Raw genomic sequence first — 15,366 nt, forward strand, 5'->3', positions numbered from 1 at the left:
GTGGGGCGCCGGAAGCCAGGCCACTCTCGCGAGGCCAGGCGGAGCAGAGCCGGGAGGTCCGGTGCAGCGTGGAGGTCGTTGGAGACAGTGTCCTGCTGCCAGCTCCTTCGCCAGCCAGTCCGCGCCCCGCCCGTCTCAGCCATGCTCTCCGCCCTCGCCCGGCCTGCCAGCGCCGCTCTCCGCCGCAGCTTCAGCACCTCGGCCCAGGTAGGTCCTGCGAGGGGCTGCCTGCAGGTGGAGGCTCCCCGACCTAGGCCACGTGTGTTCCTGGCTCGCGAGCAGCCTTGACCCCCGGGCCAGCCTGGACCGCAGGGCCGCCCAGTGCTGGTCCTCGGCTGTGGCGTCCTGGGCCGGCCCTGATACCGGGCAGGAGGTGTGGGGGAGAAAGCCCAGGAGTCGGGGGGTGGGGAAGTAGTCCAGCTCCAGGACCGGGGTGCTTCTCCGAGCCTCCCAGTTCGCCCCCGGGCCCCCCAGAGGGTCTGCTCTTGACCTGTGCTCCTTCAAGGTGGAGAAGCCAGGGCTCTAGGGCCGAAAGTAACTTATTTTCCATAGTATTTTGAGAGACTAACCTCGTTCTTGCAGCGTCCGTACAAGCACTGTGTAATTTTTAACTCCATAGTGCAGACAGGCAGAGATACCGAGGGCAGAGCACTGGTCCAAGGTTACACAGTGTTTTGGCCAGAGGATTAAAATTCAGCTCTCCTGACCACTGTGAGTGACTTTTTTGGATCATCAAGCCTTTGCTCTAAGAACCTGAAGACTCTGCTTCCTCTTAAGGACCTTTTGAAGGCTCCTTCTTGCGGTGGGCGGACTGGGCCTGCCCCCGGGTGTTGTTAACTGCGCGGCTTGGCCTGGGACTACTTAAGCCTAAGCTATTTTTAGCTGTCTTCTAGGGTAGCGATTCTCAAACGCTGGTGTGTCAGAATCACCTGAAAGCTGGTAAAGATCAGAGGCCGAGGCTCATTGAAGGAGGGTAGGATCTGGGCCTCCGTGTTTTTTTACCAAGTTCCCCAAGTGATTCTAATACAACCAAAGTTAGAACCCAGGAGATGCCCACATTGCCTCTTAGAGTACCACACCCCAAAAGGGAGGTGATTATTAAATGAGGTTCCACATTTCTTACTTAGCTTTTGTTCTTCAGATCAGTTTCCTGTGCCTTCAGTTCATTCGAAAAAATAAATATACGAATGAGTACATTTGAGTATCCGCGTTGCCCAGAACTGTGCTGGGTGCTGCAGGTGAAACCAGGATGAGTGAGAAGTGGCACTTGAGCCAACAGTGAGTAAACAAACGTAGGACAGGTGGAGGTGATGAAGATTGATGCTGAGTAGTGGGGGAAGGGGGATTAACTGCAGGTAAGACCGTGGGATTTGCTGATAACGATTTCATGAGGTGTATGGAGAGAAAGAGGAACATGGAGAAAACCAAGGCTTTGGGGTTTGGAGCTGAGATTTGCTGAGGTGGGAAATACTGCTAGAAGAGAGTGATTGTAGTGGGGTGGGTATCAGGAGCTCAGATTTGGATATGTTGAGTTTAAAATGCCTATTGGACATACAGGTGGAGTTGTTGAAGTATATAAGTGTATAAGTCAGAAAGATGAGCTTGAGCCAGATGGTACATTGGCCCAGGGAGACTTCAACCTCAGTGTTATTTATGTCTCTCCGTATGTACTAAGGTACTAATATGTATGACACAAAAGACAGAAATTTAAAAACCATAACAGATTAAAAAAAGCAAACTTACAAGTGAAGGAAGTGTTACTATATATCCATTTTCAAAGCCCCGTTGCTAAACAGTGTGCTGTTGACAACCACTCCTCAACGTGGAAAAAGATATGGAGTTTGGAAACAGCTTGTTTACAAAGAGATCATGAGCTAACCTGCAATACCAAAGATTCTTCTCATCTCACTGTAAAGATATCACCACTTACAAGTTATGTTTTTATAAATATTAACTAAGTTGATGAACCCTTATAATATACAAACAATAACATCACTTCATCACACTGAAAGCAATCCCCTCTTCCCTCTCCCTGTGTTGTGTTCATCTTGTGTGTCACATGGGACTGATTCACTTCAGGACCCTAGTTGAGAGCACCAGGTCAGTCAGTTTCTTGGTAGAGTTTAATTCTTCACCTGATAGATACAAATAAAGACACAGCCTTGACATTGACATCCTGCACACCAGGGGAACTGTCTTATGCGCCCCACATTGGAGCCCTGGTCAGCCTTGGGAGCCAGGCTGAGTAATCTGGGCATGAGGAACTTGACAAGATTTTTACTCAAGGAAATGATTAAAACTTTGAATTTTTGGAAGGGTGGTTGAGAGGTGGAGCTGAGGACCTAAGTTAGATAATGGCATCAGGATGGAAATCAGGGGCAGGTTGGGAAGATGTTTGAGATGCCAAGTCCTTTCGTGTCCTAACTGGGTGTCTCCAATAAGGGAGGAAGCAGAAGATAGCTCTAAAGTTTTGAATTTGGTTGAACACACGTGCCATTTGGGAACAGGGATGGGAGAGGTAGTAAGGACAAATTTATTTACACAGTTGGGTTTGTGGGGCCAGTGTTATGCCTAACAGAACTGGGAATGTGGAGTTGGAATTTGAGAGTTCCTAGGATTCGGGACAGGATGTGGGAGTGATAATTGAAGGTCTGGAGGTGGGTGAGATTACCAGACCTCAGGTTCTGGGTTGGTCCAGCTAGTTTTCTGTGAAGTCAAGGGTCCACCTTTAAAGCACCAACTTAAAAACAAACAAATGAAACCTGAATTCCAATCTTAGATGTAATATATGCTTTTTAGAGTTTTAGTTTCCTCGAGCAGATTACACTGTGTGTGGTTGTTTTGGTTTTGGCTTGAGTTTTGGTTTGTTTGGTTTGATTTTTGTTTTTGATAACAGAAGCCCATTATTACTAGCATCCGTTGCTGTGGAACACAGCGTGCAGTGATAATGTAAAGACCCAGAGTACGCGGCTGCCCTAGAGGACCGCACGCCGTGCTTTGAGTTCTTGTGGCTGCTCTTCTCTCGGCTTGTCTTCTTCCCTGGCAGCTCCCTGCCTGCTTGCCGGGATAGGCTCCCCTTCTCATTTGTGAGTTTAGGTTAGAAACAGCCTCACTCGCAATGGTTAAGAATCCGCCTGCCAGTGCAGGGGACACGGGTTCGAGCCCTGGTTCAGGAAGGTCCCACATGTCGCGGAGCAACTAAGCCTGTGCACCACAGCTACTGAGCCTGCGTTCTAGAGCCCGTGAGCCACAACTACTGAGCCCGCATGCCACAACTACGGAAGCCCGTGCGCCTAGAGCCCGTGCTCCGCAACAAGAGAAGCCACTGCAATGAGAAGCCTGCACACTGCAACAAAGAGTAGCCCCCGCTCACCGCAACCAGAGAAAGCCCGTGCGCAGTAACAAAGACCCAATTCAGCCCAAAATAAATAAATTTATTTAAAAAAAATAAAACTGCACATTGAAGGAAAGGCTTCTGTTACCAGTCCAGGTGGTGATTGAGTGAAGTTTGCTCCCCTTTCGGAGGGTACAGGAGTATGCCCCTGACGGTCACAGCATCTAGAGACATGAGTTCTCCCCCATTTTCCTGAGGCAAACCTCTGAACTTCAGAAGGAAAGGGGGCCTTTGGAATGGTAGGAATACGATTGCCTCTTCATTTGGTACTGCTGCAATAAGAGACCCAGTGCAGTACTCTGCAGTTTACCATGTGAATCCTTTTAATGCTGATTCCATCTTCACAGTCCTCTCTCTCTGCCTCTTTCTAGAACAATGCTAAAGTAGCTGTGCTGGGGGCTTCCGGAGGAATCGGGCAGCCGCTTTCACTTCTGCTGAAGAACAGCCCCTTGGTGAGCCGCCTGACCCTCTACGATATTGCTCATACACCCGGAGTGGCCGCCGATCTGAGCCACATAGAGACCAGAGCGACGGTAAAAGGTATTGAGCATGCCGACCCTGGAGAACTTACATCTCTCCTCCCCCGTAGGCCAGGATTCAGGTTTAGAGTGAGATTCTTAAGTGAAACTAGGTGTTCAGAGACTTGGGGTTTCCATGTTCATTTTACAATTAAATTTTATAAATTATTGCACCTTTTTTTGACTTGAGTCTACAAAAATTTAAATAGTGTCTTTGAGAATAACAACGGTGCTCTCATCTTCCCATTTTTAATTTTTTATAATTTAACAAGTAATATGAGGATGGGGAAGAGGCAGCCTCCTGCAGGGGTGCGGGGGCAGTAAGAAATGCTGCCAGTTGCTCCCTACCCCGGGCCATCCCTCCACCCCAGGGTTTCCTTTGCCAGCTTCCTCAAAACATGGCCACCTTAGGAAAATCCAAGGGAAATCTAGGTATGTCATCCAAGAAGTCACTCATAATTACATATAATTATATATATCCTGCTTATTTTACCTTCACATTATAGCAGCATTTTTCCATGTCACCAAATTCTTGGTAAAATCATTTTTAAAGATGTACTATAATTTATCACTTATTTATTATTATACCCACACTGTTGACCATTGGGCTGTTTCCTGTTTTGCTCTACTGTAAATAGGTAAGCTGTGTAAACATCGTTATCTTTACATCTTGTTTCTTAGAATCCTTAAAAAAAAGAATCCTAAAAGTAGAATGAGTAGGTATGACCATTGTAAAGCTTTTACTATAAAGTATCAGATTGCTGTGCAGAAAACTTATACTGCTTTCTGTCTCTGCTGTCAGTGTGAGACTGTTTGATGGTGTTTGCATGTATCTTCATTTGGTGTAGACAACACAGGAGATTGACTGTCAGCTCATTTGTTCGTGTGCCTTCCGTGGTCCCTCTGAATTAGTTTGCTCATTTTCTTTTGGGCTGTATATTTGAGTTTCCAAAAGCTCCCGCAATAAGGGAGAAGTCAAATCAAAGCAGATTTTGGCCGATTTCCCTGAGATCTTTGAAAGTGGACCTTCTTTTCCTCAGATGATAGGAGTAAATAGAATGGATGCTGATATTTAGTCCCCGTTTATCAGCACGGGGATTTTCTCTCCTGGCCTCCACGGTGCCTTCTGATCTGACTCCGAGACAGAGCTTTTATTAGGATGACCGTGACGTGGAATAAGCAGCCCTTACTGGGAGCCGAGAAGGACTTAGAAGTGCTGGCGAGTTGGGTTGGATAAGGAAAAGCAGCCGACTTGGCTGATTCTGTGGGAACTTGGGCGGTTACTCTGTTCCAAATCGGGGCTGGGCCAGTGAGGCTGGAGGAAAGTGGAGTGAAAGAGACTGTCCTGCCAGCCAGTGTCGTCAGGCCCACAGTGGTAGTTCTCCAGGAGAGGAACCCCTTCATGGGCGGGCCTTCCAGCCTGTCTTGAGGCCTGTGGCCGGCCTTGGACTCAGGTGGGCCCGTCCTACCCGGGCTCTGTCCCCACAGACGTGCTGGCCTCTCCAAGTCGGAAGTGGAGAAATTGCTCACGTGGGTGTTTTTTCCAGGCTACCTCGGACCTGAGCAGCTGCCAGACTGCCTGAAGGGCTGCGATGTGGTGGTGATTCCAGCGGGAGTCCCAAGAAAACCAGGTGTGTGTTGAAAGCCTTGCCTAGCATCTCCCCACAAGTCAGCTGAGGATGTAGTTTTCCATGAAAAATGGATCTGGTCCGATCTCTGCTGCAGAAAAAATTCCAAAGGCTCCCCAGTGCCTGTGGGGTACGGATGAAGCCCTCCACCTGTCACTGGGTCCCCTCGCCCAGTCTCATTGTGTTCTGTGTGCACTTTTTTTGCATGGAACGCCCTTCCCTCCACCTGCCTCCACCTTGGAAGCTGTACTGATCCTTGGTGATCCTCCTCGGGTATAACCCCCCTCATTCCCCTCCCCATGCTCCACCCTCACAGACCTCTATCTTGGCACTTGTCACACTGGGCCGTTTTCCCTACAAGATGGATTTACTTGAAACGGACCCTGCCTCACCCATGTTTGAATTTCCCATAACAACAAACACACACAACTTGGTACACGTTTGGAAATTCGTCCTGTGCTTTATGAACACCTTGAACTGGATCGTTCGCAGGCATGACCCGGGATGACCTGTTCAACACCAATGCCACAATTGTGGCCACCCTGACTGCTGCCTGTGCCCAGCACTGCCCCGAGGCCATGATCTGCATCATTTCAAATCCGGTGAGTGCCGGCTGCTGATGCCGCATGAAAGTCCACAGTTAGCAAAAGTGTGCTTCTGTGCTTAGAGGGAGAACAATCAGGTTCATGTGCTGAAATGGATAAAGTGGATGAGCTAATAAAAGGCGCTTAGATTTATTTCCTAAGGATTCCTTCTGGCATAGACCAAGTGAGTTTTAACCTGGTTTTCCCATCGACCGTGTGCCTTTGGGCAGATCGCTTCCCCTCTCAGTATCTTAGTTTTTCCACCTGGAAAATAAGCCCATTCCTGAGGCTGCTTCAGCCCTGATTGTGGTAGCCTGTTACCTCCTTTTACTGTGTTCTACTTGGGGTTTGCAATTCCTGCTTCCTGGCGTCCCCTCCCTCCTCACACTCACACATGATCCCGTACGCAGCCCCCCAGGCCCTGCTTGCTGGTTTTTGCAGGAAGCTAGTTCTCCAGTTCAGAAACTCCAGGTGCTGTGTCCCTCCTGAGAAGTCGGCTGTGGCTCCCACGCCCGCCCTAGCAGGGCCTCAGGTTGCATTTGACAGCATCTCCTCCGGTCCTCCCTGCTGGTTGATCTGGACTCTGGTCTCCCAAGTACAAGAAGGATCTGGGTGAAAGTGCAGTGACACTGATGTTGACTCAGGAACGTGGCCGCTGATAAACACGCAGAGCTTGTGCCCGTGGCCTCTGAGAAGAGGATCCTGCCCTTTCCAACCAGCTCACCTTTCCTCGGGGGCAACTGGTCAGAAGTTCTTGGGGGGCTGATTAACCGGTGCCTAATATAAATCTCGCTGTTTTTGTCTTGTTTTTATTCTTTCTATGTACCAGGTAATGTGTTAAAGCACTTGCCATGTATTAAGTCACTTAATCTTCACAACAACCTCATGAGGTAGTTGTCTCCCGTTTTAAGAAACTGAGTTCTAAGGAGTTGAGGTAACTTGGCCGGGGTTACGACACAGAGTGACAGAGCTGGGACTGAGCTTGTAGCTTGTAGCTTCTTGCTAGGCTGTCTTTTTTTTTTTAATGGCCATTCGGGCTAAGTCCCAGCTGGAGCAGAAGGTGCCTTGTGGAGCCTTCATCACATTTTTAAGTTGATAGTTGAAGGGTCACGTGCATGTTTGAACTTTGGGCTCGGAGGCCACCAAGGGGAAGAGTGCCTCCCTCAGTGAATGGTTTCTTCTTTCTCATGGCGGGGAAAAGAAGCAGTCTTTTAGAGTAGGGGGCCTTCCATCGTGAAGGTCGCTTATCAGGGCAATTTAATGTGACAGCTTAGGGCTTGTTAATGGTCTGACGAGAAGATTTTTCCTTCTGTCGCATGGCTCTGCTCTCCGAACGCAGGCAAATTGTGCCCCTCTCTCTTGGATTTACTAGGTTAACTCCACCATCCCAATCACAGCAGAAGTTTTCAAGAAACACGGAGTGTACAACCCCAATAAAATATTTGGGGTGACAACCCTGGACATCGTCCGAGCCAACACTTTTGTTGCAGAACTGAAGGTAAGAGCTGCATTAGGCATCTTTCAAGTTACCTTTCTGAACCTTTCTGGCTATTCTTGGCTCATTTACTGGCATGGAAGACACCGGGGCCCTTACAGGTCACATGTAACTGGAGGGTTTAAATGTCTTTATAGCTCGCCTCCTTGGTGGGAAGCAGCTTGCGCGTTTTCTTGGGGAACGCAGACAGCAGGCCCCTGCAGGCTGAAACCGGCCAGCTTCCGTGTTGACCAGCTCGCTCTTCTCCCCGCTGCATCAAGGGTTCGGCTTTCCCTGGGTTTCTCACTGGCTAGGCTGGGTTGTGCTCTTCGTGTTCATCGGCTCGGCTCTGAAAACTGGTCCTAACAGGTTTTACCCGCTAATCATTAGACGAACGATAAAATCAGCAAACATGAAGAACTTGGGAAAGTCCCTGAAATCACGTCAGAATTCTTGTCCCTGGTCTGTGTTCTGACTCCCTTCCTGGGTACCTGCAGTGACTTACCTCGGTTCTGCTCCCGCTGGCTGCCTGCTTCTTCCTGAGCCGCCAGGCTCGTCCCGGGGCGGGGTTTGGCACCAGCGCCAGGTCTGGAGTCCTCGGTACCTTTCACAACTCGCTGTCTAGTCTGTTGGGTTATGGGCCCAGCAGAACCACTTCCTCTGGCCCAAATACATGTCCCTCCTGAGCTTCAGGCCATTTTTCGTGAACTTATGGAGGAGGGGGTCCTCCCACGTTGGGAATAATTGTCGTGCACACAGCTTAGTGAGAAGGGCGCACACAGGACCGTTGACCTTCCTCTTCCTCCCCTGCGCCCAGCACTTCTCTTCTAGGGTGTGGACGGTACGGTGCCCCGCTGTGATTCATGCTCTGCTGTGTTCCTCAGGATCTGCTCTCCGAGTGGGGTCAGATCCCTGAGATGTGGCCCCGGGGCCTGGGAGCTCTGTGAGTGAAGCGGAAAGAGACACTTTAATTCCAGAGACAACTGAATCACCATTTCAGCGCACGTGTGTTTAGACTGTGGTTGTCTTTGAGTCAGGAAAGGCTTTGCGGAGCGGGTCTCGGTGAAGCCGAGTTTGAACGCGCCCAGGCCGGGAGGCGGGGGTTCCGGCTTCCCGAGGCATACACCCCCGGTTCCTGGAAGCAGCAGTGCTCGTTCTCGTAGGGCTCCCGTGGTGCTGCCAGCTCCGGGGGAAGCACACGTTTCCCCGGGGCCCCTAATCCTGCTGCAACAGTAGATACCTGTGGCTGTTTGAATTAATTATAATTAAATTAGAAACTGTGGTCCTCTGTTGCACTAGCCACACTTGAGATGCTCCAGAGCCCCACGTGGCCGCTGTGATCCCACAGAGAGTTCTGTCAGACCGTGGAGGCTTGGCCTCGAAGCTTTGCCATGTGAGGCGGGGAAGCATGTCTCCGCCCTGGCCGGAGGATCTAGCGCTGGATGCGTCAGTTAAGGAATGCGCCCTTTACCTCAGGCTGCCTGGCATTCTGAAAAGTTCCTGAATTGCACAGAGAATGAAAGGCTGCCCTTAACCTTAACCTCGCAGCCTCTGGCTCCCCCCTCGGCCGTCTCCATCCCCGCCTTCCACTGGGCTTGCCCTTTGCACTTCATGCTCTGCTGATGGGACATGTTCTGTGAACCCCCAGGTCTTTGTTCTTTCTGCCCCTTTTGCCTAGAATACGTTTCCCTTGGTGGAGTCCTGCTCCTTCCCAGATGAAGTTAGGTCTGCCCCAGGAGGCCTTCTCCCAGGTGCCTTACAAAGCCACTCTGTGGCTGGCTTCACCCATCACATTGGAGCATCTGTTTGTATCTGTCTCATTTTGGACAATGAGCTTCTCAAAAGCAGGGGCCCTTTCTGTTCGTGCCTGTGTCCCTGGTGACCGGCGTGGTGCCCTGGCCTGTAGACACTGCCGTGCGTGTCCATTAACTCTGTGCTGCTGGGTCTGCCCACCCTTGTGGCTGGGCTCCCCAACCTAGGCAAGGCTGGTTCCTAACTTACGCGGTGTCTCTCTCTAGCAGCTGCAGCATTTGGGGAAGGTGGCAGCATTTTGGGGCTGCTCACCCCCTCCCGTTACTCCCACCAGCTTCTTTTTTTGACTGTGTTAAGAAATACCTGGTTCGCAGATTCTTGGGGGCATCGTGCCTCCGGTTTAACAAATGAATCAGCCGTCCCAGCAAGCCCCGCTTAATGAACCGTGGCGTTGTGACCCCTTTCAACTTGGTTTCCTTCTTTCTGTTCGAATCACTGTTTGAGTTGACAGACTTCTCACCCCTGGGTGTTCTGGAATCTTGCTCTGATACGAGGGATTTGTTCTCTGTAACAAAGTGTAGGTACATAAGTCTGAGCTAATGCGTGGGGATGACATCAGGTGTGGGAAAGAGGATTGTCATCCTCTGATTCCAAGAAGCTATGGGACTGATGGGGACCAATAGGGACCCTTCAAGAAGGCAGTTTTCAGCACATTGTGAAGGGAAAGCCTCAGAGTGACCTCACCAGACACCGAGTTACTCACTGCATTTGTTGAAACTGACGTTAGGCCGTGCAGGGGGGCCTAGTGGGACACGTGAGCACGGCTGGAGTCAGGCGGCCTCTTGCCTGGTTTTGTTTGGGTTCTGTGGATTTTTCCGGTATTGGTGCTTTAGGTGCATATGACATGTTTTACACTCAAAGTGCTTGTTAAAAGTTAATCAAGCTTTACACTTTTGGTGACCAGGGTTTGGACCCGGCTCGCGTCAACGTTCCTGTCATTGGCGGCCATGCTGGGAAGACCATCATCCCCCTGATCTCTCAGGTGTGTGTGTCACCCTGCCCGGAAGCCTCAAGACCACGAGCACCGTTCAGAGGTTCACTTTGGGGCCCTCGGAGCAGGCTGACAAGGCTCTCACCGTCTGTTGTTATTTTGAAGGGATTCCTGCTGTGGGGCTGTGGTCAGCGTCCACAGCTGTGGGAGTGAGTGTGGTCAGAAGGTGTTCAAAACGGCCAGTTCCTACACAGTGAAAACTGCCGGTGGAAACATCACTGCCTTCCTGATTAGGTCAGAGCAGGCAAAGCTGCTTTGTTTAAAAATGAGGAGAGACAAGGTAAACACCACTGAGAATAAGATAAATCACCTCATAACCTCAGGAGAAAATACTGAGGAAGCACCTTTTAAATCTAAGTTGGTGGACATCCTACAAAGCGAGCATTCAGTACCCTTGACAGATGTCCTAAAAGCCAGGGGAGGACTGCGGAAGCAGTCAAAGGCGAGATCCCTGGGTGCTGGTGGGTCCTGCGCAGGACCCTGAACAGAAGGGACGGTAGTGGAACAGTCGGTGACAGTTGAATAAGGTCTGTGGTTTAGTTAATTTCCTGTTCTTCATAATTGCACTGTGGTTATGTAAAATGTTACCAGGGTAAGCCGGGTGAGGAAAATCTTTCTGCTATTTTTACAACGTTTCTCTAAGTCTAAAATTAGTCCAAAATAGAGAAAGTTTTTTTAAAATGAGTAGAGAACTCGCTACACCTCCCAACAAAGTTGGCTTTTTCTTTAAAGAAAAGGTCTTGATCTCCCACGTGGCAGCGATGCCGGGGCTCGCCGGGCGTGGGGCTGGGAGGTGACCGGAGCCTGGCCCTGCTCACATGATCCCTGTGACTTCCACTTGCAGTGCACCCCCAAGGTGGACTTCCCCCAGGACCAGCTGACCACCCTCATCGGGCGGATCCAGGAGGCCGGCACGGAGGTGGTCAAGGCTAAGGCCGGAGCAGGTAGGCTCTCGGGCAGCCCCGGGCTTTTAGAGGCAGAGCCGAAGACTCATGAGGGCCCAGCAAGGAGCGGGTCCTTTTCTAAGTTTCACGTCCATCTGCTTGATAAGCAGCCCCCCAGTCAGAGGGCAGCGCAGCTTGCTGGGGGCCGTGGAGTAGTGTTTGAGGTCAGCAGAGCTAATTCCATGCCATTTGCGGGTCTGTCATTTCAAGGGATGCTGACCTAAATTCCTGATGAGACTGGAAAGCTGGAGGTTATGCAGATGGGGTTTTAGCTGGCGGGGAAGCTCACCTGGATCTTACGGTCGCCGCGCTAGCTTGGCTGACCTGCCTTTGTCCTCCTAGGCTCTGCCACCCTGTCCATGGCGTATGCTGGAGCCCGGTTTGTCTTCTCCCTCGTGGATGCGATGAACGGAAAGGAAGGAGTTATCGAATGTTCCTTCATTAAGTCCCAAGAAACGGACTGTCCGTATTTCTCCACACCGCTGCTGCTGGGGGTATGTATCCTGGAGGCCAGGTCCAGGAGGAGCATTTTCTGTAGCTGAGACTCAGCAGCTGTGCTCCGTGCATTTGCTCCATGATTCAGATTTCCTTGTGCAGTAACTGCATCTCACCGCCTGGCCTGTGCTTGGATATTTGAGAGTAGAAGCATCACAGAATCAGGAGCAGGGAGAAACCTCAGTCTGTGGGGCTGACGGGAATCTCACGGCTCCAGCAGCTGGTCAGCAGCGGCCGCCTGGGTATGCTCCCCGATGAGACCCTCATTGTGTCCCGAGGCGGCCCACGGACAGCCCTCACAGAAGAGGCTTCCCCGCACCAGGCTGTGCTTGTTAGTTCTCATTCTGACCTCAGGGCCTGCCGAGGCGTGTGCAGTTGGTAGGCTTTCCAGTTCAGGCATTCCTGGGTCCTGCTCCTCGTCCCACTGGTTTTCCTTCTTGAAATGCGCTGGGACGGGGCCCTTCTAGTCACCTTGCTGGCTTCAGCCAGGCTGGTTTTGGGCAGCCCTCTGGTCTGCTTGACTCCTACCGAGTCTTCAGTGAGCAGGTTTCCACGTCTTAGCTGTGGGCACCTGCTGGAATCAGGCAAATGTGTGCTCGCCTTCCTCTCATGCCCAGAAAGAAGCCCTTCCCACAGACACCCTGGTGTCCAAGATCCCTGAGACCGACACTAGTCTCCAGAACTAACTGTGGTTAGCTCCAGAAGCAGCTGAGTGCAGGTGTGTGCAGCCTGGTGCGGCCTGCAGGAGAGGCCCCCGAGGCTGACGGTCCCGGTCAGGGAGGCTCCGAGGAGGCGGCCTGGACGCCAGCCTGCTGTTTTCCTAACGTCCGACCTGTATCTCCTTAATTACGTTGGATTCAGGTGGCTATTAAAGTGTTTCTTCAGTCCTTCACCAACTTGGGAAAAAAACTAGATCCCAAAAGTACACTCTGTGTCAGGGAGAATAACTCAGGCGCTACTAATTATTGAGTTCTTTGTGTGCCAAGCAACCCACATTTGTCCTTACAGCCTCCCGTGGGGTCGATAAGGAAACAAACTTGGTGGGTGCGTGACAGGTGCACACACAGTGAGTGCCAGAGCCCGGCTCCCAGCCCAGGGCTGAATGACAGAAGCTGAGCTCCTGGCACGGCTCACACCCATCCTGCCCCATCCTGCCCCATCCTGCCCCATCCTGCCCCGTCCTGCCCCGTCCTGCCCCATCCCCGGGGTGTGCGGCTCCCTCAGCAGGCTGCCCAGAAGCCACCGGTTAGACAGGCGAGGCAGGGCTGATGAAGTTACAAGCGGGATTTTCTGTAACAAACCCATTCATGGAAACTTCCTTGTAAAATCTTACCACCTCCCCTCTCTCCTTCAGAAAAAGGGCATCGAGAAGAATCTAGGCATTGGCAAAGTCTCCCCTTTCGAAGAGAAGATGATCGCCGAGGCCATTCCTGAGCTGAAAGCCTCCATCAAGAAAGGAGAGGAGTTTGTAAAGAACATGAAGTGAGAAGTTGGTTAACGAGCAGGCCGTTTCCGTAACTTATTAAGGCGTCATGTCACCGTAAAGCCACTTCAGACACCGTTGTCTTTTCAATTTGCTTTGATGATGAGTATTGTATTAACGAACTACCCCTTCCAAATCTCGGGTCAGTCTGTCGGTGCATCAATAAAAGCAGGCTTTGATTTTCTTTTTTCAAGGTCTCCAATTAAATACTGCGCTTTCAGAACCCCGTTGGAACTGACTGCAGAGTGTGTGTCGGGCATCTCTTCCCCCCGAGTCAGAACTAGGGGTTATTTAAAAAGTAGACTGAAACGTCATGGTCTCATCCGTAGCTTCAAGTCTGTAATCTTCATCAGTAAGTGCTTCTCCCAGCCCTGCTCTTTGCACCATCGTGTCCCTCAGGTGTGTGAGCTGAAGGAAGGGCCAGCTTGGGTCTGATTCCTCGGTGTCCTCGCGCCTGTGCGGGTGGCAGCTCAGTGGCCGACGCTGGGCTGCTGTCTTCTGTCCCGGGGTCTTTCTGTGTGGTTTTCCTGGCCAAGCAAACAGCACCACTGGCTGGATTTCGTCTTCTTCTGATCGAGCCCTGATACTCAGTGGCAATGACTAGTCAAAGCCAGAATTGTGAGGAGGGCTGGGCAGGGGCAGGAACAACCAAACCAAAACACCAGCTACAGCCGCAGGGCTGAGGACACAGGGGAGGTGGCTTCGTGTCTTCATCAGTGGCCAGAAGGGACTTCGTTGCATTAGCTGGGCTTAGGATACACGTGGGGAATTAAAGGGAGACCTGATTCCCTTCGGGTACAGTTTGCTCCCCAGAAGCCGTGGCCTCTGAAGTGGAAACTGAGAGCTCAATACCCAAGAAAGAACTTTCTGACAACAGGTGATGACCTTCCAGTGAAAGGGCAGGTGGTGATTGAGCTACGCCCAGTAGACAGAGACCCATTTATCTGCAGCTTTTTTTTCTTTTAAACTAAAACTGAAGTGGATTTTATCAAGTATGACATCATTATTTTCTTATATAAGTGATAATGTTCATTGTTTAAAACCTAAAATGTAGCCAAATAATGCAGGAAATTATCGCCGATAATAGTATTTGTGCTCCTAATTTTGCATATTTCAAAAGTTGAGATAAAGCTTCTTGTGCCATTTTGCAACCTGTCCTTCTGGTTATTGCTGTGTAACACACACAATTCAGTTGTTTTTAAGCCAATGTTTTATTACGTCTCACGATTCTGTGGTTGGCAGGGTTCTGCTGGAAGGTTCTGCTCCTCCAGGTGTGGGGGGCTGGCCAGTCTGGCACGTTCAAGATGACGGCTCCGGCACATGGCTGCTGTTGAGGGGACGGTGGGACAGCTGGGCTCCACGAGGCCCCTACAGCAGGGCGCACAGATTTCTTACTTGATGGCCTGGGGTTCCCAAAAGTGCAAAAGCAGAAGCTGCCAGGCGTTAAAGCTCAGGCTCAGAACCAGCACAGCATCACTGTTGCCAGATCCTCGTGGCTAAAGCGAGTCACCAGGCAAGCCCAGGTCCATGGTGGGAGGGGCCTCAAGGGTCCTTTGGGAGCCAACTCTGGAGATTCTCTACCACACGCGCACAATTCTTTTAAGTGTACCCGTGTCTTCCCATATCGCTTGTTTAATAGCTGGATGATCCTCAGGGTGAATGTACTATAAAACGTATTCCACTGTTGGATCATTAGGTGGTTTAGGTTTTCACTACTATGAAGACCATGGCTCTGAACGGCACGGTGCTGTCGGACTAACGCCTCCTGGAGGTTCTGTACGTGAGGCACTGTGCCAGCTCGGGGTGCATTTGCTGCCTCCTGGCTTCCTTGTCACAACCCTGACAGGCAGGACCTAGTGTGATGACTCCGCAAGTGGTCTTGGTTTAGGGTGGTCAGGTAGGTGCCGGTCTCCGTACACCAGTGGTTACCACATAAGGCCCGTCCAAGGGGTTTGCTTAAAATGCAGCCCCCTCCTACACTGTTGGTGGGAATGTAAGTTGGTGCAGCCACTGTGGAAAACAGTATGGAGGTTCCTCAGAAAA

General features: G+C 51.0%; 2 protein-coding genes across 2 annotated transcripts in view; one reads left to right on the forward strand and one right to left on the reverse strand.

The window, feature by feature from the left end:
* Positions 1 to 3,759, reverse strand: part of STYXL1 (serine/threonine/tyrosine interacting like 1) — a 63,014-nt gene extending 59,255 nt beyond the window's left edge. Inside the window, exon 1 of the mRNA XM_082360256.1 lies at positions 570 to 3,759. The gene's annotated coding sequence lies outside the window, so the exon portion shown is untranslated. The remainder of the gene's footprint in view (positions 1 to 569) is intronic.
* Positions 24 to 13,507, forward strand: MDH2 (malate dehydrogenase 2). Its single transcript, XM_082360254.1, has 9 exons — positions 24 to 207; positions 3,766 to 3,934; positions 5,460 to 5,543; positions 6,033 to 6,142; positions 7,497 to 7,622; positions 10,315 to 10,392; positions 11,246 to 11,345; positions 11,688 to 11,839; positions 13,195 to 13,507. Exons 1-9 carry the CDS (start codon positions 142 to 144, stop codon positions 13,324 to 13,326), a joined length of 1,017 nt encoding a protein of 338 aa, XP_082216380.1. The 5' UTR covers positions 24 to 141; the 3' UTR covers positions 13,327 to 13,507.
* The last annotated feature ends 1,859 nt before the right edge of the window (positions 13,508 to 15,366 follow it).

Source organism: Balaenoptera borealis (genome assembly GCF_965194805.1).
Source record: "Balaenoptera borealis genome assembly, chromosome: 16".
NCBI lineage: Eukaryota > Metazoa > Chordata > Mammalia > Artiodactyla > Balaenopteridae > Balaenoptera > Balaenoptera borealis.